The 25,398-nt window shown below is 44.2% G+C and overlaps 1 protein-coding gene across 2 annotated transcripts in view; it reads right to left on the minus strand.

The window, feature by feature from the left end:
* The window catches only part of MXD1 (MAX dimerization protein 1), a 60,418-nt gene that overhangs the window by 24,644 nt on the left and 10,376 nt on the right, over window positions 1-25,398 (minus strand). For both annotated transcript variants that reach the window (XM_044083072.1, XM_044083071.1), the window contains exons 3-4: window positions 6,856-6,885; window positions 5,611-5,725 (exon numbers count right to left, since the gene is read on the minus strand). In XM_044083072.1, coding sequence (XP_043939007.1) covers window positions 5,611-5,725; window positions 6,856-6,885 — 145 coding nt within the window. The remainder of the gene's footprint in view (window positions 1-5,610; window positions 5,726-6,855; window positions 6,886-25,398) is intronic.

Genomic DNA, 25,398 nt, shown 5'->3' on the forward strand with positions numbered 1-25,398 from the left:
TAATTGATAACTTAATAAAGGTGCTCAAAAAACAGTTCTGTACGTTGCCCAAAACACGCAGTTTTCTACTGGGACAAAGGTTTGTGGTTTTAAACGATCTGACAAAAAGGCTTCTTCATTTGAATTGCCTCAACTTAAAGCTAAATTAGTCTTTCCTGTTGTAGGTTGAAGCTCCTTCCAAAACTATTACTACCCACAATTCCTGAAGCGAATCCTTCAGAATTTCCCCAAAAACTATTTCTTCTGGATTTTCCATTTTCAGGTCCATTAAGCTAATTTAGCTATCCAAGCACAGACTACATTGCTGTGTTCATTCTGAATAATTTTTTCTCTTTCAAAATAACCTGCTACATTCAAAACATTGTCCTCTTCCTACCGACCTCTCCAGCCTACCACCTGGGCGATATCCAATAATGTTACATTTTATTTATTTTCTTTTACATTTGTTGACCGGGCTAGTCTAGCTGGATATATTTCATTTTCAGTAGAGGCCCGGGGAGAAAAGCTCCACATAAAACGTATCAAACAGAATACAAAGAAAAGGAAAAAAAATTTGAATAAAAATTGGTAATACAAATGGTAATAAGATCAATAAAAAAATAAGGCACATAATCAATAATAGACATGACTAGGATTAAATCAGATTCACAGCATCTTACTTAATACTAACAGGCTATATCTTAAGGCTTCTGCTATAAAAGGAAAAAGTACAAGTAGGAGGAGAAGTAAAAGGAGTAGTGTTAGGTAAAAAGAAGGGAGGTGAAAGTAGTTAAGAAGTAAGAGAAAAAAGGGGTAGCAATAGGAGATAGGAGAGGAGAGAGAAGTAGGTAGAGCAAACAGGATTAGGAGGCAGAAAGATAGATAGTAAGTATAAGCACTCAGTAGGGTTAGAGGTCAGATAGGGGGGGGGAGGAGAAGAGAAATCAGTCTGGTGTATTACATGAGCATAGCCAGTGATTTTGGAAGTACAGTTTGATTTGTTGTTTGAAGAGGGGTAGAGATGTGATTAGAGTTAAATCCCTAGGTAGCAAATTCCAAGCTTGGCCTACAGTATTACTAAATAGAGAGTCTCCAGCAAGGTTGTGAGCCTTTATAGGTTTGGTCAATAATTTACAAGAGGAATGAAGGGAGGTAAGATTATTATAAGGGAGTAAAAGCTGTGATAGTATAGGGGTGTTCTCAGGTTGGTATAGAATTTTGTGGGCAATAGCAAGTTGTGAGATTATAATATAGTTTTGTAGTTCAAGCCAGCCTAAAAGTTTCAGGTTAAGGCAGTGATGGGTTCTGAAAGGGTTACCAGTGGCGAAGCGGGCAATGTTATTATAGCAAGTTGCTAGTTTGTTTAAGTTAGTTTTCTTGAGGTTAGTGAAGATAGAAGAGAGTAGATAATAGATGGGAGTGGGCAATAGTAGCTCTAGCTGATGGGGTGAGGAAAGGTTTAATACGGTATAAGGATCCTATCTTTCTATTTACTTATTTGATAGTGTTGTTGATGTGTTGATCAAAAGAGAGATTGTTATCAATGGTTATTCCTAGCAGTTTAGTTGTAGAGTCTGGAGAGATGACAGTGTTGTTGTTTGACAAGATGGAGAAATTAAATGGGGGGGTGCGAATAGTGGGGGTGAAGAGAAGAAGTTTGTTTTTTTTTAGCATTAAGGAGAAGATATCGTCTAGTAAACCATGTTTCTACAGTGTTAAATATATTTTGGGTTTGTGAGATTAGATCAGAGGAGGAGGATGCTGAGCAAATAATAGTGGAGTCGTCTGCATATTGAATACAGGTGGCTCGAGGAATTAGAGTGGAGATCATTGATGTAAAGGGAAAAGAGAAGTGGACCAAGAATAGAGCCCTGAGGAACACCGATAGAAATGGGCGGTAAGGAGGAGATATGGTTGTCCCAGAGAACGGCTTGTTGTCTGTTGTTGAGATAAGAACTAAACCATTTGATGGTAAGAGTGTCAAATGAGAGGGATTTAAGGATGTTAATTAAGGCAGAGTGGTTAACCATGTCAAATGCTTTTGAGAGGTCAATGCATAAAGCAGAAGAGAAAAGATTATTGTTGCGATTGTTGTTAATGGTATCTATAAAAGAAAGGAGAGCAGTAGTGGTGCTATGGTGGGGTCTTAAAGCCATGTTGACAGTTAGCTATAATATTGTGTAAAGAGAGATACTGTACAAGTTGCTGATGAATACATTTCTCCATAATCTTTGCTAAAGGTGAGAGAAGGGCAATTGGTCTAAAGTTGGAGTAGTCAATACAGTTTCTGCCTTTGTGTAGTGGGATAATATGAGAGACTTTCCAGATATCAGGGATAGTTCCCTCTTGGATGGTCCTATTTATGAGTATAGCTATTGGGTATGCAATTTCTTTGGCTGCTTTTTGCAGAAAAAGGGAAGGGGGTTGGTCAGCAGAGGGGGTACAGGGTTTCAGTTTAAAAATAAGTCTACAGATGAAAGAAGTAGAGATAGGTTGTAGAGAGAAGTTATACGAAGAGTCTACTAGATTGTTTGGAGGATAGAAGTCATTAGTGTTCAGTTGTTTAGCAAGAGATTGAATAGTTTCAGTGAAGAAAGAGTTAAAAGCATTAGCAGTTTGGTAAGGGGTGTCTGGGTCAGCTTTTAGTGGGGAGGGAGTTTTTGCTGTTCCTGGGGATAGGAGTCTATTGATAGAGGACCAGAATTGTTTGGGTTTATTGGAATGTGTTTCTTGAAGTTCACAGTAGAACTTTCTTTCGTCATTGATAATAGCTTTTTTGGTAAGGTTTCCAAGTTGGCGAAAGTGAAGAAAATCAGAGCCGATTCTGTGGCATCTCCATTTGGCCCAAACTTTATTTTTGGAGAGGATTAGTTTTTTTGCATCACTTGAGAGCCATGGGGCTGTGTTTGATTTCATTCTAATGGTACGCTCAGTAGCATGTTCATTCAGAATGGAAAGAAAGGTAGAATTGAAGAATGAAACTGCTTCGTTAAGTGGCAGTGTTTTTAAGGGGTTCCAGTTACATGCTCTGAGTTCATTTTGAAATAAGTCAGTTTTAAAATGTTTGGTGGAACGTATAGTTCTTATATTGGGGAGGTGTAGAACGTCAGTCTTTTCTCTTGTAATGTAGGTTAAACAATGATCACTGAGATCATCAGGCATAGTTCCTACTTTGTATGCGATATTGACTTTGTTTATGAGTATCCAGTCTAAAATAGTTTCCTGCTTGATTTGTTAAGCCTTGTAGTAGAGGTAATGGTTTGGGTGAAACCATTTAGGTTAATGTGAGAGGTGGGATTGTCAGCATTAATGGTATTCCAGTCTATATTAAAGTCGCCAAGAATTAAAGTTTCTTGGGGGTAGTTGTTTGAAACCAAACTAAGAACGTCTTCTACTATGGGTAAATTGTTTCCAGGTGGTATATACATGCAAATGATGTAAAGGGCTTTCTTTGCATTTAGTTGGAGTTTAGTAATAATAGCTTCCACTTTATTATCCTGGGTTGGACAGGCTGGGAGGGTGGAGATGTTAAGATGATTCTTAAACAGAATTGCTACTCCACCACCCTTTCGTTTAGTACGGTCTAGCCTTAATATATTGTAGCCTTGGGGTATAACCTCAGTGTCTTTAGTGGCTGGCTTAAGCCAGGTTTCAGAGAGACAGAGAATGTCAAAGCAGCGAGTGTCTAGGAGGGCATGTAGATAGGGAACTTTGTTGTTTACACTACGTATGTTAAGATGTCCTATCAGGAGGGTATTATTGGAGATAGGTCTAGATGCTTGAGGAGATGGGTATATGGGGCCAGGGTTGGGATGAACATCACCGTCTTTTAAGGTAAGGTGATCAGGTTTGGATATATATTTACTCTGTTGAAGGGTTAAAGGCCTCATCTTCTTATCTAAGGGTAGGGTGTAGGTGAGGTGAGAGTGCCTATGGAATTTAGGTAGGTTGTAGCTAGACGTGGAATTGGCATTTGAGAATGAGATTAGAGGTATGTGGAAGGTGGATGTATGTTTCTGAATGTGATTTGGTTGAGAAATGAGTGAATATTCTATGAAGGTAAGGAGATAAGTAGAGAAAAGTGTAGTTAAGACATGAGAGTATAAGCAGTGTAGATAAGTAGAGGGCCATACTTACAACAAGTGGGGTAGAGGTGAATATAAAGTAGAGGTAAGCAATGGAGCTAGCAAGTTGGTTGTATGTATGTAAGTTAAAATGAAAAAAAATAATATAGAAGTAAGAGAAGTGATAGGAATGTAGAAGGATATATAAGATAGAGAGACAGGTTAAGTGAGTGAACTGATTTGCAGTAAGATATAATATAGAAGAGGAGAGAAGTTGGTTTGAGGATAGAAGGGTTGATAAGTAGGGGAGGAAAGTAGGAGGAGTAATATGGGGTGTGGACAGGGGAGGAGATTAGGTTTGGTGGGAAACAGGGGGTAGGTTGGTAGAGTGAGGGGTGGGGTTAGAGATGTATAAGTTTAGGACCCCTGGGGGTGGGTGGGAATTGGGGGTAGGGAGAGGAGCGGAGTGAGCCTGCTGGGCGAACGGAGCGGGACACAGTAGACCACCAAGGAGGGAGGAAAAAGTATCAGAGTAAGCTGGTAAGTCAAGATGGGAGACAGGAGCCTAAAGAGGGATGGATAAGAGAGAATATCAAAGGAGGAAAGGGATAGTAGTAGGAAAGGTGAGAATAGGAACAATGAGGAAGGTATAAATATTAATGTAAGGAGTATAGGTGGGGATGACATCTAGTGGCCAAAAAGCAGACCAGTACATCAGACTCCTCCCCAAATTACTACTTCAACTGATCTAAGTCAGCAATTTTAAAACTGGTGGTGTGTGTGTGTTAAGTTAATGGCTCTCAAGGCCAGATGTTTAGGCACACTTTTTTTTTTTTGCAAAATGATTCAGCCCTCTGCTTTCCCTACAACTGGAAAAAAAGTGTTGGAGCAAGCACCAGTCCAGACATTTTTTCCTGGATCCAGACACCACTGCTAGTCCACCACAGTTTTTTTTTCCTTCTTACAGAAACTTTTACTCCTGTACTCTACAAACAGTATCAGGCCTTCTTGCACGTAGGTGGGCAGGGTGTCCACTTCCTCAAAGGAGGCCAAGGACGACTCCTCTACATAACATTAGACCAGAGGAACCGCTACAGGTTTATGAGAATCCGGTCCCAGTAAATCAAAATGCTTTTTCTAGGCATCCAATATCTCCCTGGCTTTTCATATTAAGAGGAACTTTATTCTACAAAGTCACCTAAAACAAGACTACTTCTGGTTGGTGAAGTGTAGAACAGTGCTCCATTACCATACATTTAAATTCATGTTCTGAAGAAGGGTTTATGTACTTCACTAACACTGTGCAATTTCTTGAAACCACTTAACATGACATGAACATTATTAAAACATACAGAAATAAAGTAAGATGAAAAAAATACTACACAGAGCCAAACCAAAAATGACACAAAGTAACATACACCAACAGTCAAGCCAAAATCTAAAAACACTTCAATCTATTCAATTTTGGGACAATAGACAGCTAAACTTCATTCCTTTTCTTTCCATATAAAATTTTGCTTTCCAAACAAGATACTACTGCCTTCATAAAACTTTCTGCTCAACTCACCTTTATGTGCAACTTAGCTTTTGTTAACAAGCTAAGTGTTGTATGCCTGCTGGACTCTGGTTCAAGGGGTACCATGGTTTTCAATCTTTCTAAGCACAACCGAAGTTGAGCTCGCCTAATGAAAAAAAAATACATTAAAATATGGAAAATTCTCACTATTTCAAAAACGTCTGTAAAGCACTCACTCTCCATATAATGGAAGTCACCTACCCTCAAGAAAATGCTCAACAGCAACACTGACCAACTGTCCTCAGACTATTAGGACTTGCAACAAAACTGCATTTTTGATAAGTTAGCTCTAGCTATAGCACAACACTACAAATACCAAGGCATTAAGATAGCTTAGAAACTCATCTTTCAAGGGCTTCTTATGCTACCATCCCCTAGGACATCCCCAGCTCAGAGATCTCACAGGGCTACCAGCATCCCTGAAGTTCTTTTCTAACATGTACCCACGAATTATAAACAGACATTGGCACTAATTACTTATGCACACACACTAAGACAGGGAAGAATGCCTACACATTCGCTCTCAAAGATGCAGTCGAGTACCCTGCATGTCTTATTCTAAAGAGAACAAGGACGGTCTCACGCAAACCAAAAGACTAACTGGATGGGATAACAGTTGTATACATCATCATGCTTCTGTACAAATATATATGCTAATCTGGCACCTAAATGTGGCAGTCCTTTTATGCAGATGTGGAAAACGTGGCTCTGAAGATGTCATTTCTAAAACATATTTAGATACCCAGATAAGTGTAAATAGAATGGGAAAGCTCAGAGGTTGGCCACAACATACCTCAGTAATTCAAAATACCCTTTACTGAACAGCAGTACGATCTTTCATCCATTTAAAGATCGCTCAAGGACTAAAACTACTCAAATGTTAAAAGTTCTAGCCTGTGAATCACGAGTAACCCCTTGTCTGGGCAGCGACATCAAAATTGACCTACAAAGCACCAACAGTTCTTAAAGACCATAAAATAAAGGAAACAGGCAGATAAAGCAAGGAGATATTAATGCTCAGCCTGGGGGGGGCCTGATCACGACCCTACACCACCTAAACAGATGAGCATAAGCTCTTTTCTAATTTTAATATCTGGCATTCTCTGTTGGCATTACAGCATAACCACCACTGACAGCTGATAAGTGAAATTGTTTGCATACTTGATGCAGTGAAAGGAACACAAGGATTTAAGGATAACAATAAAAAAGAAACCAGGTTTGCAAAGTTCTAAGTACCTGTTCTTCTCCATTTCATTATGCGTGGATCTAAATAGAAAAGGAAAAAAAAGCATTAATAAGAATAATTCGACACAGCAGCTTCACAGCAGTAAATATGCTCTAAGAAAAAACAAGAATACAACATAATTCGTAGATTAAAAAGGTGCGTTCCAAATAAATTTTTTTTCAAAATACCAGATTTGCACCTCAAGTATAACACTCCCTACCATGCAAGTAGATTTTAGACCGTCTTTGCCAATATTCATGCATGGTTTTAAGGGCGATTAGAGATGCAGAAACTATGGTATTAAAAAATTATTAAATATTTCAATAAAGTATTTTGCATTTGCAATGGCACATTTTAAAAATGTGCATATGATGTCCACTAACATGCACCAAAGCTGTACTTGTCAGACAGTTACTATACCAGGTAATTTACATAACTCCTTAAATTTCTTCAAAATCCTCAGCTAAAATAATGCCAAAACAGCAAGAAAGGTACGCATCTGGATGTTCACAAGAGATACTACCTAAAGGACTGCTTAGTAGATTTAGAAGCCTCCTGCAGCTTCCTCTATAGAGGACACTGTTAGTGTAACACCGCCCTGATGCATTAAATTCTAAATACACCCCAAACCTAGGGAAAGAGATGCAGCAGAACAAACAATCACCAACATTTGTTGTGGAAGGCTCCAGAAGGGAAAGTCAACGTGCTTCTTGGAAGGCAATGTGACAGGTGGGGGTGGGTGTAAAAATATCAAGCCCCCATGCCCTACTGAGTCAGAGTGTAGTGCTGAGGGCTCAGGAAGATAAAGATCCAGATTTAAAGATGGCTCTAGCATACAGGTTTGGCACAGTATCCATGGAACTCATGGCAAAGAAACTCGACGTACCTGCATTTATACAAATGTTGACAGGCGATTCCTCGCCAAAATGTCAAGAATCCCAGGGCCACGTAAAATAACCTGGATCTCTTCCAGCTACCCTCAAAGTTAGGCTGAAGATGAGGATGTAAATGCATGATCAAAATGGAATACCCTTTCTCATGTAAAGATAAAGGACACCAGTCATGAGTAGGCACTCTCTACAAGAATCCTACAAAGGGGAAATACAAAATGGGATTTGTCTAAAAACTACGACAAAAGTTAGAGCCACCCAACTGGTCTCCATACAACAAATGCTGAACAAGGGAAAGGGGTGATTATATTTAATCCACACAATCTCTATACTTAAGATGGAAAGCATGGCAAAACTAAACGACTACTACATCAGAGACTTCAGACACCTCAAAAATCTGGTCTTGAGAGGCCAAAGTTTTGCACTGTGCTTCTGCTGCAAATACTGCATTACTGAAGAGAGAACGGCCTCCAAATAAGGACCTTAAAGCAATCTCCTTTAACAGCAACATAACACTTTCCTAGCGGTCATTTAAAATCTATGCAGTAAACATACTTGCAGCTACTTTATACATGCTGCAGTAGCCTGTAACCTTTTCAAATAATGGCTCTACAATGTACTACAGTTAAGGCAACAACAGCAGAATATACAATCTAAGCTTTAATTGCCTTGAAGTACTCAACAAGTAATTTGAGCACAGTTGACATTGCCTCTGGTGGTTAGAGATGTACACATTTTTTAAATAATGGAAAGTTAGTTTGACTAACAGTAAGTGATGGGAGTGAATGCTGCCATCTTTAAAGTACAGTTTTTGCCTGCAGGTACCAAATACAGCAGAATTATCACTGAAAAATGGCAGCAGAGACCACTGCCATGGTATGTAATTCTGTGCTTAGAGTATTTTCTCTTTGTCCAAGATACAGTAATCTTAGAGTTGCTACACGGAAAGCGTGTAAAAGTCCAAGCCGTCAACACATCAGGGGGTGAAGGAGAGTAACCTTCAATACAAAAACTACATGTGCTTTTCAAAATCTGTCAATGTAAGGAGTTTCAGTTTCAGGATCAAGTACGGTGTTTCTCACCACGCACCCAGACTGCTTTCCTACTGGACAGGGAAAACCACCTGTGTGAAAGGAAGTGGACATTATCAATGTTCAATAACCACCGATGGAGCCCAGCAGAGAATCTAATTACTGTGGCCATTAGTTCTAAGGGGAAAACAGGAGGAGGCAGTATAGAGTGCAGCTGTCTGGGAAGAAAAAAAAAATGTATGACTTCATGGTTAGTGGAATAAGGGACAGTAAAAGAATCTAGTTGAAATACATCAGTGTGGCCATCAATTCTTTCACTTGGATTAGAAACATAGGTTCATAGGTGTGTACTAGGCACTGGAGCAGTCACAAACAAGCCTAGCCTAAAAAAACTTCCCAGGCACCAAGCCACCCGATGTTAGTTCAATCCAGTAGGGCAACTGGCATGATCCTTGGAGTGAACTTTGTTACCCATCCACTCGTCAAGATTTCTCTTGAAGAGGGCCAGCAAGGTCCCCCGCTTAACATGAACGGGAAGCTTATTCCAGAGTATGGGCAGTCTTTGGAAGATGAACCTGGACCTCCAGCATGTTCTGTCAATTGTGGTAATGAGATTGTGATCTCTGGAGTATGTGGCACAATGGGGGGGGGGGGGGGGGATTGGGATTTCTTTAGGTGTAGCATTTCAACTAGGGCTGGGTCAGACATGGCTTTGTTAGTCAAGCGGAGATCACCTCTAAGTAGAGGATAAGAGACTGAGAAAGTACAGTTGTGTACACTTACCATAAATGTAGATGACAGTGTCTTCACTGTTGCAGTCATGACTGTAGGGTTCTCCCCTGCCGGCACAGTCCTCGGTCGGCCAGAATCCCAAAGTCTGGGTCCGGCGTCGGCTGTTCAACCATGCTCCCCAACGTCAGAGCGCCAGGAGTACAAAGCTGACAGCAGACGCCATGTTCTCCAGTTTTTCTTGCCCCAGATGTCAGGAGTCCCAAAAATGAATAAGGTCACAAACCCTTTGCAAATACACCTCAGAAGAATGGTGAAAAAAGGAAACACAGAAAAGTAAAAATAAGAGGGGACAGGAGGGAGGGAAACCCAGACTGCAACAGTGAAGACACTCTAACATCTACATTTATGGTAAGTGTACACAACTGTACTATGTTAATAGTGTTTCACTGTTGCAGTCATGACTGTAGGGTAGAATCCTAAAGCAGAATAAAAGGGAGGTGGTCATAAAGAAGGGGCGGCTAAAAGACCCTGCAAGACTGCAGAAGCAAAGCCTGCCCTAGACTTAGAGTAGAGAGGTAGATTGTAGTGCTTTGAAAAAGTATGCACTGAACTCCAAGTTGCAGCTTCCAAAATGTCTTTGGTAGGAACTCCCTTGAGGAAGGCAGCGGAAGTGGCAGCAGCTCTGGTGGAATGAGTCCTACTACTCCCCAGGATTTGCTTTCCATGGTGTGAATAGCAAAATCTGATTCCATGAGCAATCCATTTAGAAATGGTCTGTTTTGAAATGGCTTTACCTTGGGAACTGGAAGCATAAGAAACAATTGCTCTGATTTCCTGATGTCCTTGGTTCTGTCCAGATAAAAATGTAGTTGTCTGTGTACATCCAAGGAATGTAAGATCCTTTCCCCTTTATTTTGAGGAGTGGGGAAAAAGTTGGCATGTGAATAGTTTGATTTAAAGCCACTTTGGATACCACCTTAGGCATGAAAGTAGGATTAGTTCTTAAAGACACCCTGTCTTGATGAAAAATAATATAAGGTTCCACAGCCATAAGAGCTTGCAACTCTGAAACTCTCCTGGCAGAGGTCAGAGCCAACAGGATGGCTGTTTTCCAAGATAAAAACTTGATGTCAGAAGTGGCAGCAGGCTCAAAAGGAGGTAAGGTGAGCTTTTCCAAAACGTAGTTAAGATCCCAAGCAGGAATGGGAGGAGATCTAGGGGGCCTTAAGTTCTTAGCTCCTCTGAGAAACTGTCTCATGAGCTGGTGGGAAAAGATTGGAGGGTCTGTATTATAATGAGCAGAAATAGCAGAGGCATGTATCTTAATGGAAGAGAAAGAGACCCTTATATAAGAGGTCTGTCAAGTAAAGTAAAATCAAAGGAATGTTAGGAAGAAGAGGAGTATCAGAATCCTGAGCCTGCATCCAGGAACAAAATCTTTTCCATTTTCCTGCATAAGATTTTCTAGTGCTAGGACGTCTAGCTTCTAAAATGACATCCATAACCTGCTTGGGTAGGAGGGAATGAATCAAAGACCCTGGATTAACCAGGCCGCCAGGCTGAGAGTTTTGACATGGGAGTGTAGAACCTGACCCTGGTGTTGGAACAGAAGGTTCAGAGACTGTGGTAAAATCCAAGAGGGCTCTAGACAAAGGTTTTTCAGAGTTGAGTACCAAAACTGTCGAGGCCAATTTGGGGCCAGCAAGATAATCATCTTGGACTTGTCTTGTTTGATCTTTAATACCCGTGGAAGAAGAGGAAGAGGCGGAAAGGCACATCCTGAGAGGTTTCTCCAACTGAATGATAAGTCCTGGTGCAAAAAATCTGTAGTTGATGATTGAGGTGGGATGCAAAGAGGTCTATGTGAGGACATCCCCAGACTGCTGTTATCTTGAATATTTTGGTGTCCAGCATCCACTCGTGTGGGTCCGAAAGGTTTCTGCTCAGACTGTCTGCCAGGACGTTTTGCTTCCCTGGCAGAAACGGAGCTTGAAGGTCCAGATTGCAAGCTAGAGCCGTGTTCCACAGATCCATGGCTAGTCTGCAAAGGGGGTAGGAATGAGATCCCCCTTGCTTGTTTATGTACCACATAACTATGGTGTTGTCTGTCCGTATCAGTAGTTGTCCTGGGTGTAGAACATTCCTGAAGGCCAATAGGGCTTTCTGAACGGCTAACATTTCCTTTAAATTTATATGCAGGTGCTTCTGATCCTTTGTCCAAAGGCCTTGCAGACAGTTGCCCTGAAAATGGGCTCCCCAGGCATAATCTGAGGCATCCGTGGTTAGTATCCGAGTGGCAGGAGGAAGGCAGAAGGGTTTTCCTTTGTTTAGAGTACATGCCTTGGACCACCAAAGGAACTCCTTTTGAAGACAAGGCAGGACGGAGATCAGTATGTCTAAACTGTGGCAATGCTGAGACCATACACTTTTTAGGTACCACTGTATTTTCCTCATATGTAGTCTTGCATATGGTACGAGAAGGATACAGGAGGCCATGTAACCCAAAGCCTGCAGGAATCTCCTTGCAGATAGCAGAGTTAAAGTTGCCAAGGTTTTGAAAGTTGAAGCCAGCTGTAACTGTATGTCAGAAATGCCATCTGGGTTGTTGTGTTTAGAGAAGCACCCAGAAAAATTAACTGTTGTGAGGGAGTCAAATTTGACTTTGTTTACAGTGAATCCCAGGAACTTGAGAAGAGTCTGAACAAACTGTAGATGCTAGAGTAAGACATCCTTGCTGTCTGCCTGAATAAGACAGTCGTCCAGATAAGGGTAAATTTGAATTCCCTTGAGTCTGCAATAAGCTACTACTGGAGCTAGGCATTTGGTGAAGACCCTGGGCGCAGTAGACAATCCAAAAGGCAGCGCAGAGAATTGTAAGTGCCTCAATCCGGCCTTGAACCAGAGGTATTTTCTGCGGTCCTGCCTGATGGGAATGTGTAAATATGTCTCCTTTAAATCTTAAGTTACCATCCAGGCATTTTTGGTCAGCATTGGAAGTAGCTGCTGTAGAGTAAGCATCTTGAATTTTGGTATCTCTAGAAAAGTGTTCAAGGCAGACAGATCCAGAATGGGTCTCCATGAATTTTGCTTCCTGGGGACTAGAAAGAGCCTTGAGTAAAAACCTTGTCCCATCTCTGAAAGTGGAACTAGTTCTATGGCTTTCATAGCAAAGAGAGCTTCCACCTGGTTTAAGGCCTCTGTCCATTGACGTTTTGGAAAATCTGGCCATCCGCTTGGTCTTGGTAGGGTATGAAAATGGAATTTGTAACCTCTTGAAACCACATCCAGAACCCACTTGTCCTGGGTTATACGAGTCCAATTTTGGTGAAAGAGAAAGTTGTCCTCCGAGAGGGGCTTCCAGGCAAGAAGTTCCTGCAGCCCAACAGAGGGAGTCATTGAGTTTGTTTCCTATGAGCTTGCGACCTGTCCTCTCCTACCCTAGGGGTGGAAGCACTCCACTGTCTTGGCCTATAAGAGGCTTGTGTTTGAGACCTTCCTCGGGAGCGTCTGTATCTACCCCTTTGAGGCCTGTCTGAATTGGGAAAGGACCAATTTTTAGTAGGCCAATTTCTACTAAATCTGGGTGGCTGTACTTGTAAGAAATCTTTGACTGTTTGCATGGATTTTGCCTAGTCTTCCCATCTTTTTAATCACCTCTTCAGCTTTAGATCCAAACAAAACATTATGCTGAACAGGAGCATCCAATAATTTAGCTTTTACTTGATGCGGCAAATTTTGTTCCTTTAACCATGCATGCCTTCTAATTACTGTGCCAGAGGCAGCAGCCCTACAAGAAGCCTCCAAGGCATCAAATCCACAGTGTAAACCATGCTTCCAAACTTGTTCAGTGGCATGCATTAAGTCATGTAATTCATTATCTGCACAGGCGGAAATGGAAGTTAGCTTTTGCTTCAAAACAGACAGGAGAAATTGCTGGTATTTCAGCATATGAAACTTTTAGTTATGTACTCACCATAACTTCAGATGTTTGGGATCCATCTCGCCTACATTCTGAATGATGGGTTCGGAGCCGATCCCTCGGCTCCACGCTTATGCCAAAGAGCGAAGTCTCTTATTGGCTGAGCTTACTATATCCCAGGATGCACCACCAACAGTCCCCCAGATCTAGTTTGTCCGCATACATGCACACATGCATACCCTGCTTATATAACATCGTCAGATGAAACAAGATAAAAACAGCGGAGCTCAAAACCGTTCTATCTCTTCTGATCTGCAAGGCAGGGGGAAGGAGGGTGGGTATCAGGAATGTAGGCGAGATGGATCCCAAACATCTGAAGTTATGGTGAGTACATAACTAAAAGATGTTATGTGATCCTATCTCGCCTACATTCTGAATGATGGGACAGCGTCCTAGCACCTGAATCCTGGGTGGCTCACTGGAAAACACTCCTGAGTACCGTGGAACCAAATGAAGCTCGTCCTTTAGATGCCACATCCAATTTGTAGTGGGAAATGAAAGTGTGCGGGTTGGACCAGGTAGCCAGCACAAATTTCAAATAGCGAGCTTAGAATGAAAAGCTATAGAAGTAGCCATAGCTCTGGTAGAATGAGCTTTGATAGATGATGCGAGTTGCTTATTTGAAGAAGAATAGGCCCGAGTTATGCAATCTCTGATCCATTTTGAGATTGTAGCTTTTGTGATGGTTTGGCCCAATTTATTATCTGAGAAGGACACAAACAACTGGTCTGACTTACGAAGTTGCTGGGTCCTGTCTAAATAGAAGCGTAATTGCCTGTGAACATCCAATTTATGGAGAGTGTATTCTGCCTCATTAGAGAATTTTGGAAAGAAAACTGGTAGTTCTAGAGATTGTTGAAGACAGAAACTAGAGCAGACCTTTGGGACAAAGGATGGATTAGGCCTAAGAGATACTCTATCTTTGTGAAAAATGAGATATGGTGGTTTAATAGACAGGGCTTGAAGCTCTGAGACTCTTCTTGCTGAAGTAATAGCCACTAAGAATGCCGTTTTCCATGACAGATATTTTAATTACAAGTAGCAGCCGGTTCAAAGGGGAGATGTTAATGCAAAGCACTAAATCAAGATCCCACGGGGTGCAGGATGAAATACTGGTGGTCTTAACAGACTCGCACCTTTAATGAATGTTTTGCATAGCCTGCTGCTCATCAAAGGAGGATCCGTGGATTCATGGAATTTAGAGATAGCAGCTAGTTGAACTTTAATAGTTGAGACAGAAGATCCCTGATTAAATAGGGATGTTAAGAATTTCAAAACCTCTGGGACAGGAGCAGTGATAGGGTCTAAGCCCTTGAGTTGAGCCCAGATAGCAAACCTCTTCCACTTACTGAGGTACAATTTGTTAGTGGTGGGTTTATGGGCGAAGACAAAATGTGAACAACTTCGGATCTAGTGTGTGGCTCCTGACTAAGGTCGGAAGTGGAGGAGCCAAGCTGTCAATTTCAGAGATTGAAGGGACTGATGCCAATGTCCCGACTGATGGATTAGCAAATCCGGGATCAGGTCTAAGGTCCACGGATCGTCCACCGCATGCTTTTTCAGGTAAGGAAACCATATCTGACGAGGCCAGTATGGGGCAATCAGAATCATTGAAGACCTTAGCTGAGAAGCTTTTTGAATGACTTTGGGAAGGAGTGGGATTGGAGGAAAAGCATAAAGCAACCCTGTTGGCCAGGGTTGAGCTAGAGCATCCATGGCCGGTACTTCCTGATGTGGAATCAAGGAGAAGAACCTTTGGCACTTGGTGTTTTGTGGAGTCGCAAATAGGTCGCAGCACGGCGTCATCCATCTCTTGAAAACCTGGGCTGCTACTGTGCGGTTTAGAGACCATTCGTGAGGAGAGAGAATTGTCCTGCTTAATTTGTCCGCCAATACATTTGACTTTCCCGGGATGTGGGTCGCTACCAAGAAGCGGTTGGTAGCTACAGCCCATTCCCACACTCTCATGGCCTCTCTGCAAAGGGGATACGATCTGGTCCCTCCTTGTTTGTTCAGATACCAAACCACCGACATGTTGTCTGTGTGGATGGCGATGATACCCTGAGGAAGGAACTTGTGTAAGGCCTGTAGGGATAGAAGTACAGCCCTCATCTCCAACACGTTGATGTGGAGAAGAGCTTCGTCCGAAGCCAGGAGCCCTGAACTAGCTTGCCCAGACAATGCCCCCCACCCTATCTGGGAGGCATCTGTCGTCAGGGTAACCGCTGGAGGGGAGAACAAAGGTTTGCCCTGATCTAAGTTGGAAGTCTGAAGCCACCAGCAGGTCCCTTTGCATATTTCCGTAATCATGATGTGATGATTGAGGGGGAGATCTTGAAAGGACCATTGAGTTGATAAGAGCCACTGAAGAATCCTCATGTGTAACCTTGCTAGAGGAACTAAAAGTACCGTGGCGGACATTGAGCCTAGAACCTGTAGGACCATCCTGGCTGGGGCTTTGGATCTCGAGATCAGAGCTTGAACTTGGCCCTGTAAGGTTCGGATCCTGTCGGCGGAAGAAAGACGCATCAATCTTGAGTCTATCTCTGCTCCTATAAACTTTATGCTGAGAGGGCAGCAAGACAGACTTTGACCAATTGAATGTAATCCCCAGGGAAACACCCAGGAGATGGTGGCTTTGAGGTTGTCCATAAGTAGATGCCTGGTGGTGGCAGTCAGGAGCCAGTCGTCGAGATAGGGAAACACTTGGAATCCAAGGCTCCTCAGGTGAGCCGTCACTACTGCCAAACACTTGGTGAACACCCTGGGGGCTGTGGTGAGACCAAAGGGCAGAGCACAAAATTGGTAATGACTGGCTCCCAGGCTGAAGCGCAGATACCTCCTGGACGCCTGATGTATCGGTATGTGATAATAGGCGTCCTTGAGGTCTATGGAGCACATCCAAACATCCTTCTCCAACAACGGAGAATGGATTGCAACGTGACCATTCGAATTTGGATTTCGTACGGATAGGTTCAGTCTGCTGAGATCCAATATTGGTCTCAGGTCCCCTGTCTTTTGGCACTAAAAGAACCTGGAGTAATTTCCTGATCCGATTTGGTCTGTGGGGACCGGTTGGATGACTCCTTTTGTAGCAGCTTTGAAGCTTCTGCGGCTGCTATTTCCCTTTGACTGGGTGGTGGGTCCGGGATTCTCTTGGATGGAGGGGTGAGTATTTGAATGGGATGGTGTAACCTCCGGCAATTATCCGAAGCACCCATCTGTCCTGAGTGATTGACTCCCAGGCTTTTAGGTGCTTGGCAAAGCGACACCCGACTGGCTCGAGCAGCACAGCCGGGCAATCCCTCATGTCGTGTGGGAGGCTGAAGAGCCACGAAAGGACTCGGTCTCCAGAATTGCGGGCCCTCTGCCGCCTCTGGGACGGCGTCTCCCTGAAAATTTCCCGCCCTCTGCCTCTGGACGGGAATCTTCCTGCTGTTGGGAGAAAAACTTGCGATTTCCGAACCACATTTTCCCTCCTTTGGCCTTGGGGTAAGGCCGAAGGGAGTGGAATAACGGCCCCTACGGCAGATAACGTTTTCCCTCTTGCTCACAGCGGGTAAGGGTGTCTTTCACCTTGGGTCCAAACAATGAGGACCCATCAAAGGGAGCGTCGGCGAAGGAAGACTTGAAGGCCTCCATAGAACTGACACAAGCGGAGCCAGGCTTGTCTACGAGAGCCACGCCTGTGCCTGCGCTCTACCCCTTCGGCCGCATAGGATATGAGCCTCATGGACGAGTTAGCAATTGCCGTCAGGCTAGCCAACTGAGCGCTAACGGACTGGGCTAGCTGCTCAGGTAGGTTACCGAGAGGAGTCTGACAACTCCTTGACCAGATCCCTCTGAAGCCTAGTAAAATGTGCCAAATAATTCAGAGACCTTAAGGTAAAGGCCGCTGAAGTCAGGGTGCGCTTCCACCTATCCATACTCCTAGACTCCTTATTAGGAGGATGGATGGACGTTGAAGCCTCTGCCACGTCCTGCTGTGTAGCAGATGCCACCACCATGGCATCTACAGCCACGCCTTTAGTAAGGAACTCCTTCTCGGGGAGCAGATAAGAATTTGTTCGACGAGAAGGGACTGGTTCCACAGTATCCGGGTGTTCCCCGCCCGACAAACTAAATCCAGAAGCTCGTCAAGGGCGGAGATACCCAGGAGGCGGAGGGCTGAGCCCCAAAGGCCTTGAGGAGCACTGATTCGTCCGCAGAGGGGGTTTGGACATCCAGCCTCGTTGTTTGAGGATCTCTAAGATGTCTGCAAAGGAGACATCATCAGAGGACGACTTAGGGGACCCCTCTGCATCATCCATATCCGTGTCCGATGTGATAGACTCGGGGGAGTCCACGTGCTTCCTCTTGCACGATCTCTTCCTTGGGGGTTCCTCTGGAGATGACTTCTAAAAACCCTCAGGAAGAGGGGAACCCCCAATGGGGGTAACCTCAGGCCTCGGGGCTCCGCTGGCCACAGACAGGGGAACTACCAAAGACCCAGTCTCCATGCCCAGGGAAGGTGCTGGTAAAACCGGAGAGATGGCCGAAGAGGATTTGGCCAAGGCACTCCTCATGGCTCTGAAAGCCGGACCTCCCGAATCCTGGGAGCGTCCAGTCTCCGGGGCCATGATAGTAGACGGAAGTCCCAAGCAGCAAGCACCGAGAGGAGGCTCGGAACCAGCATCGGTCCCGAAACATCACCCTCGGGTCCAGCCGAAGAAGTCCCGTACCAAACTCGGACCCGAGGCCCGGGTTGGAGTAAGGGTCGGAGCCGACCCTGAGATCTCCACCGGCTCCAAGAGCACCTGCTCACGGAGCCAAGCAGTCGGAGGAGGAATAGCAATGGGATGGGTCATGGCCATCGGCTCCGAAGCCAACTGGGTCGGAGCGAAACAAATTTTGGAAGACTGGGGACTGGAAAAGTCTTTGGAGCACCCTGTCTATATCAGAATCCGACATTCTCAAGACCGAGAGGAAACAGAACGGGTTGAAGACCTCTCCCGGCCCCAAGGGACTAGGGGACCGGCTCGAGGCGACTCGATGAGAATCGGCGCCGAGGAACACACACACCAGATTCCATCGGTGCCGAGGTAGACCGGCGCCGAGGAGGAAGTGTCTGAGCGGGTGACCCTTGTCGGCTCCGAGAGCAGTGGAGCCGGCGAAGGTGACCCGCCTCGATGCCCCAGCAATCGGCTCCGAAGTCGAGTCGATGCTGAGGCATCGAGGCAGACCGTTCGACCTCGGCTCCAAGTCTTTGGAGCCGAAGGAGAGGCCTGCCTAGGTCTCTTGGCAGTCGGATCCGACGGACTGGTCGGAGCAAGCCCTTTCTTTGGCAGGAGTCGGAGGAAGACAAGGCTTCTTCAAAAGGGGTTTAAATCAACCCTTTAAGAATAAATTTATTTTTCCTCTCCTGGAGGACCCTAGAGGAAAAAGCGACATACGCTACATGACTCCTGCAAGTGCTTAGCCCCTAAACAATAAACACAAAGTAGATGGTCATCAGTAACAGACATCTTAAAAGCACACTTAGTACATTTTTTAAAGCCCGAAGGCCTAGGGGCTTGAGACATAATGTTAGCAATTCCTGACAGGAAATTTAACCACTGTAGAATCGGTTAGACAAAAAAAAACCGAAGGCTTACAGAAACTGTGTAAACACAACCTTAGGTGTACAAACCGGGAACTTTAACACAGTAAAAAGTTCAGTTATAGAGTTTAACCTAAAAGGCCCTGGATTGAAAGGGGCGCCAAAACAAACTCTACCCAATCACACACAATAAGTCCAGTACTCAATCGAACACAGCAATAGCAATAGCAAAAGCAATAGCCGTTAAAACGGCTTTTGTGAGATATAAGCACAAAAACTGACAGAAAAAGTAGTAATAAAAGCTACTCAGCCCAGCCAGCTCGAGACCACGTCCTTGCAGTTAAGCGGCAAACGAGATCTGGGGGACTGTTGGTGGTGCATCCTGGGATATAGTAAGCTCAGCCAATAAGAGACTTCGCTCTTTGGCATAAGCGTGCCGAGTCGGAGCCGAGGGATCGGCTCCGAACCCATCATTCAGAATGTAGGCGAGATAGGATCACATAACATCTGACAGTTTAAAGCCCTAATAGATAAAGTAGCAGAAGTGTACACCTTTTTGCCCCATCTTTCTAAAGATCTGGAATCCTTCTCAGTGGGAATGGGGTTTTTAGCAGAAGCGGCCTTAACTCCCTTAGGACCCTGAGAAATGGTTTCAGGGTCAGCAGTAGGGTTCTTGTATAAAAACTGGTGGGAATCAGGAACCCTGTAATATCTGTCAGGCTTAACAGGAGCTGGAGGAAGAGAGTCATGGTTTAAGTTAGCCTCTGAAAAAGCATCATCCACAATATCCAAAATAGGAGGAATAGCCAGGGGTCTATGTTGGGGAAGAAGAAAATCCCTTAGTCTTTTCTTAGATTCCGAATACTCCTGTCCTTCCCAGTGGAAATGTTCCCTCATTTCATGCAAAGTTTCCCCAAAAGAGAAGACCTCAGGGGGAGAAGCTGAAGGAATGGATTCCTCAGCATCAGAATCCTCATAAGGAGGGAAAGAATATTCCTGGTCAGAAGAAACTGAAGAAACAGAAGCCTGTTCAGGAGTCATAATAAACATCCTGCCTAGCCTTTTATCTGGAGGGGGATGTGAATCCCTAATCATAGTAAGTAAGTCCTCCGCCATCTTAAGTAACTGTTTCTGTGACTTGGGTGCTGGTTCAGAAGATGCCTGTGTTGCAGTCTTTGATTTGGAAGGAGTCTTTGCCTTTGTCTTTGGCTTTGCCTTTATTAGAAGCTGAGTAGGCCTGAAAACCCCTTCGGAAGCCGGTACCTGCACAGCGGCTCCCGACCCATCCAAAGGAGCATTGTCCGAAGGTCCTGCAACAGAAATATTCAAAGGCCTAGTTGGCTCCTCGTGGGAGTCCGTTTCGGCCATCGGTTCCGAAATGGCTGACGATAGGGGCTGCAAAGGCACCTCACTGACGACGGCCGAACCTGAAGCTGGCTCTGCTTGAACGATATAGTGTGATTTGGACCTCTGAGGCCTGTCTTTGTCCTTGCGTCGTTTGTGAACTCCGGTAGCCAGAACCGTATCAGATGACATTTTGTAATTAAAATGCCTACAGAAGTAATGAAATGCAAAATCGTACCTTCGTTTAATTGTACGTTGACTGAATCTAGCACAAAATCAACAACTAGCTACGTCGAGGTCAGGGCCTAAGCAAGGAATACAGTAAGAATGAAAATCCTTATGAGGCATTTGCTTCCCACATGAAATACAATTATTAACTTTTTCTGACATCGGACTGGAGCAAGAAAAAAAAAGTTTCCCCAACGGGGTACTTGGCTTTGAGTAGGAGAAGAAAAGTCTTCGGACTGAAGTTTGTTCAGAAAAAATTGTCAGGAGTCAGCCGACCGGCACTTGCGAACTAACTGGGGAACATGGCATCGGCTGTCAGCTTTGTACTCCTGGCGCTCTGACGTCGGGGAGCATGGCTGAACAGCCGACACCGGACCCAGACTTTGGGATTCTGGCAGACAGAGGACTGCCTGCCAGCAGGGGAGAACCCTACAGTCATGACTGCAACAGTGAAACACGATGAACATCAGATGAAGTTCAAGTCTGTCCATGTAGGACATGTGTTTTAAGGCCTACAATCTTTTTTGAGAAAGTACTTTTGTGGCCTCTCCAGCTGTTGTAGGTGTCTGGTCAGGTACATGCCAAACGGGGAGTTATATTCGATGACTGGTCTAATGAGGAATGACCTCTTTCTTTGGTTATAAGATGAGTCACATAGGACAACTTTGACCATAGAGGCAAGGTGGTGGTCGACCTGGGTGCCCAGATCTCTTAAGGCCCCTTCAGTGTACAGTCCCATCAATGTGGTACTTTGTGGGAATGGAGTTATTTCTAAAGGGGATGACTAAGCATTTTTTGATATTAAGCTTCAGCCCATGGTTCTGACACCAGTCATTGGTCTCAGAGGCGCCCTTTTGTAGGATGTCTGCATCACTTGGAAATGATGACTCCTAGCTTGCAGTCATCAGCAAACTTGGTCAGCCAGAGTCCTTCTGTGTTGGCCTGTTTTGAGAAGTAGATTCCAAACAGGAAAGGGCCCAGGACAGAGCCCTGTAGGACTCTACTCGTGACTGGTCGACAATCTGACTTTGAATCTGCAACTTTCACTCTGTGGGTTCTGTGAGCCAATTTGCAACCCACCTACTGATGTAAGGATTGATGCCTAGTTTGGCGTTTATCAAAGATACCAAAGTGGGGAATGGTATCAAAAGCCTTGGCCAGGTCGATGTAGGCTGTACACTACCTTACCTTCGAGGCAGTCACCAAGGCTGTGGATGAAGTGGTCAACCAGGTTCAGCAGACAGGATCTCCCCTTGACAAAGCCAAAATATGTGGGGTCAAGAGTTTAGAGATTGCCTACATCTTTACGCAGGTCCCCGATGATGCACTCCACAGCTTTGCATACCAGACTCATCAGGCTAATGGGGAGATACTTCCCAGGATCTGTAGTTGCTCCCCCTTTATGGAGCGGGATGACTAGCAGTGCACCATTCGTTAGGGTCATAGCCTGAGGTAAGGCTGTGATTGAACAAGGCACACAGATGTGGTGCCAGTTTGTTTTGTAGCTCATGTAGGATGCAGCCAGGGATATTACCAGGTCCCATGAACGCTGTGTTCTTGGCTTTGGACAATGCAGCTTTTACCTGTGTAGCAGAAACGGTGGGTACCCGGCTTTCTTCTGGTACTATAATAGGGCCCGGGGGGGGGGGGCACCGAATCTTTTTGGCGAGTATGTTGGCTATATCAGTTAGCTCAGTATAGGAGGTGCCATTGTGCAATAACTCAGAACAAATCTGGGTATTGCCTTTGAGGTTTTTGATATAGCTATATAAGGCTTTATGGTGGTTTTGGGCATTCTGCCTTCAAAGTTGGCTTTAGAGAATTTGATAAAGGATCTCAGCTTTTTGTTGAGACTGATACGGGAGGTTTTCCAATCTTGTGACTTCATTTTTTTTCTGCAACAATTTCTTCCTGCTGTTGTAGAGTTTATTAATGGCTAGGGACCACCAGACTGGCTTTTTTTTTTTTTTTTTTTTTTTTTTTTTGGAGAAGAGCGTCTTAGTTCTATTTGGTACGGCAAGGTCCATGCATTTGTGCACATGCTCATACAGTGCAGTGGTGTATGATTCAGTCACGTAGCTATTTTCCATTGGCATGGGTGCTGAGAAGTTAACCACCTCTGTTTTTAGCAGCCCAAAGTCGGCTTTAGTGAAGTTTTTCAGGGTGGCCATCTTAGCAGGGGGGTGGGTGTAGGCAAGATGGAGATTTCTAAGGTGATAAGTTTGTCGTTAGATTTAACCAGGGAGGAAATTACTATAGGTGTTAGGTGTAGAACAACGGTCTCCCATGTTGGCGATCCTCACTACAGGAAGCAACATCCTCGACCTGGTTGTCAGAATGAGCTGATCCAGGGCACTGAAACTGATAAATTCCAGAAAGCGCTGGGCCTGTACAATCAGTACTTTAATAGTTTTCCCTTAAGTCACCCCGTATGAAAGTATTGGGTTGGACCTTGACAGATTCCAGGGTGCTTAGGAACTTGGGAGTGAGTCTACAGACATGTTTGGGAATCTGTAGCAGACTAGGACTTATAAATCACCATCTTACCCAGTGTTAGTTGTATCTGAAGCATCTCAGATGCATTATGCTGGGCTACCAGTCTAGAAGTACGTGTATCCTTTAAAAATAGACACCACCACCACCTTTGAAGCTTCCGGCCGTATTCTTGGGCCGAAAGGTATGGAATAAGTTGTAGCCTGGGAGCGCAGGGGTGCCTTCTGCCTCTTTAAACCAGGTCTCTGTTACAGCACAGATGTCGACATTCTCCATTTTCAGGAGGGCTTCAAGCAAGTGCATCTTGAGATTTAGATTTCTAGCATTGAGCAACAAAACCCTCAGACTGTATTTGTAGCTGTTACAGTGGAATTCTGGTCTTTGGAACACTGTCTAAAAAAGGCACTATAGGGGTGGCAAGAGCCTTAGCCAGAACCCAGAATCCCAGGGTGACAGATGCACACCGTCTCTGGCAAAGCATCAAGGTCTGTCGATCATGTCATTCCAGGTAGACCGATACTGGATCCCCTTAGACTGACACCAGAAACTTGGACAATTGTTGAAGTCAACCATTTTCTGCTTATACCATAGTATCATTCTGGGCGATAATAGAAAACTGCTCAGGGCTAGGGTCACACCTGCCTGGGCCACATAATTTGAGAGTTCCAGCACATCTTTTTTCATGTAGTCCAGGGAGGTACAGCTCAGGTCTCACACACCCACATGGACAACAACTTAGTCATATTTGTACTTGTGGCGTGACCTGAGTGCATGTGTTATATGACGGATCTTGGCACCTGATAAGACAATTGACTGCCACATTTCTCCTTGTTCAACATAGTGAGTGGGGCATCAGTGTGCCTCACAATTACGTCTCCTATGATTAGTACATTAGGCAAAGTGTTTTGCCTTAAGGGCTTGGGTTGACGGGCACACTGTGGTGGTAAGCTACGTGTTCTGGGGTTGGTGTGTTGTGGTGATCGAATGCATTTCTGTCTCGGGGGGGGGGGGTTCTGGGTAACGAGAGAGAGCCTCCGCGAAAGTGGTTGTATGGTTTGTGTTTCTGTGTGTGGGTTGTGATGGTTGGCATTTTGGAGGGCTGTGTGTTCTATGTAGGGAGTTGCAGGGGTTTACTTTCTCCTCTTGACCAGCTAGTCCAGTCTTGGTTGCAGCGTGCACCTCTTCCACTTTGGTGATACAAGTGCATCTCTCACAGGTATAAGTGTTATGAGTTAAGAGGAGAGGGTTGTCTATGTACATTAGACAGTTGCCACACTGTCTCAGAATGCCGAAGTGCACCAGGTTAACAGTAGAAAGCACAGGAAATTGCCCTATAGTCATACCAGGAGGGATGGACATAACTAATAAGTACTGGTGCTGTTACTGTGTAGGAACAGCTAGTGCTGACAGCACCCAAGTGTGCTACAATTAAGTGCTAGCCAATTAAGATGATTAACGTGCAAGCAGCAAAATAACAAGCACGTTCTAAGGAAAAAATTGAAGAGCAGACTTTCTAGCACTGGTAATAGTTTACCCCAGCTGAGTGCCGCAGTGCGCAAACAAGGGCCTTTAAACCAGAAAGTTGAAAGGGACTGCAAAAGTGCCCAAACAGCAGGTCAAAGTCAAAAATGTGGACATTCTATGGGCACGGGTTGGGGAAATGATTTTGGCTATATGCTTGTGTAGATACAGATCTTAAAACTGCATTCAGTAATTATGAGAACTTAGTCTAAATCTGTGACAAAATCCAAAATTTACTGAGAAACAGACCACTCAAAAGATAGCAGTCAATTTCATATTTTATAGTTGCAATAAGAGAAACTATAAGCTAAACCTCACTTCCTTAAGAGGGTGGAACCTAAGAGCAAAGCATGTTAGACAGCACGTTGTGCAACATCTCACTTTAAGGAAGGTGGCACCAAAACACAAAACAGTTAACTTCGTAACAAAAAAAAAAATCCTAGTACATGTTGGATACTAAGCATATACGCATACATAGATATTAATGCCAAATATAAAAAATAGATTGATTTATATACTAAAAAGTACATATTTCATGATAAAAATCAAACAGCACCGGCTTTCAACTTTAAAATGGGTTTGATCGATAGGCACTCATTAAGCCCTGGGGGTAGTGGCATTTAAGAGAACTTGCCAATAAAGTTCCCTTTTCTACACTACGGTCTTCCAGTCACCTCCTCTATGTAGTGCACCCACCTTTTCCAAAATCACAAATACAAATTTCTTATAAGCAGGTCACATGCTGGAATGCTTATAAA

Source organism: Protopterus annectens, chromosome 9.part0 (genome assembly GCF_019279795.1).
Source record: "Protopterus annectens isolate FY-2018-M chromosome 9.part0, PAN1.0, whole genome shotgun sequence".
NCBI classification, from domain to species: Eukaryota; Metazoa; Chordata; order Ceratodontiformes; family Protopteridae; genus Protopterus; species Protopterus annectens.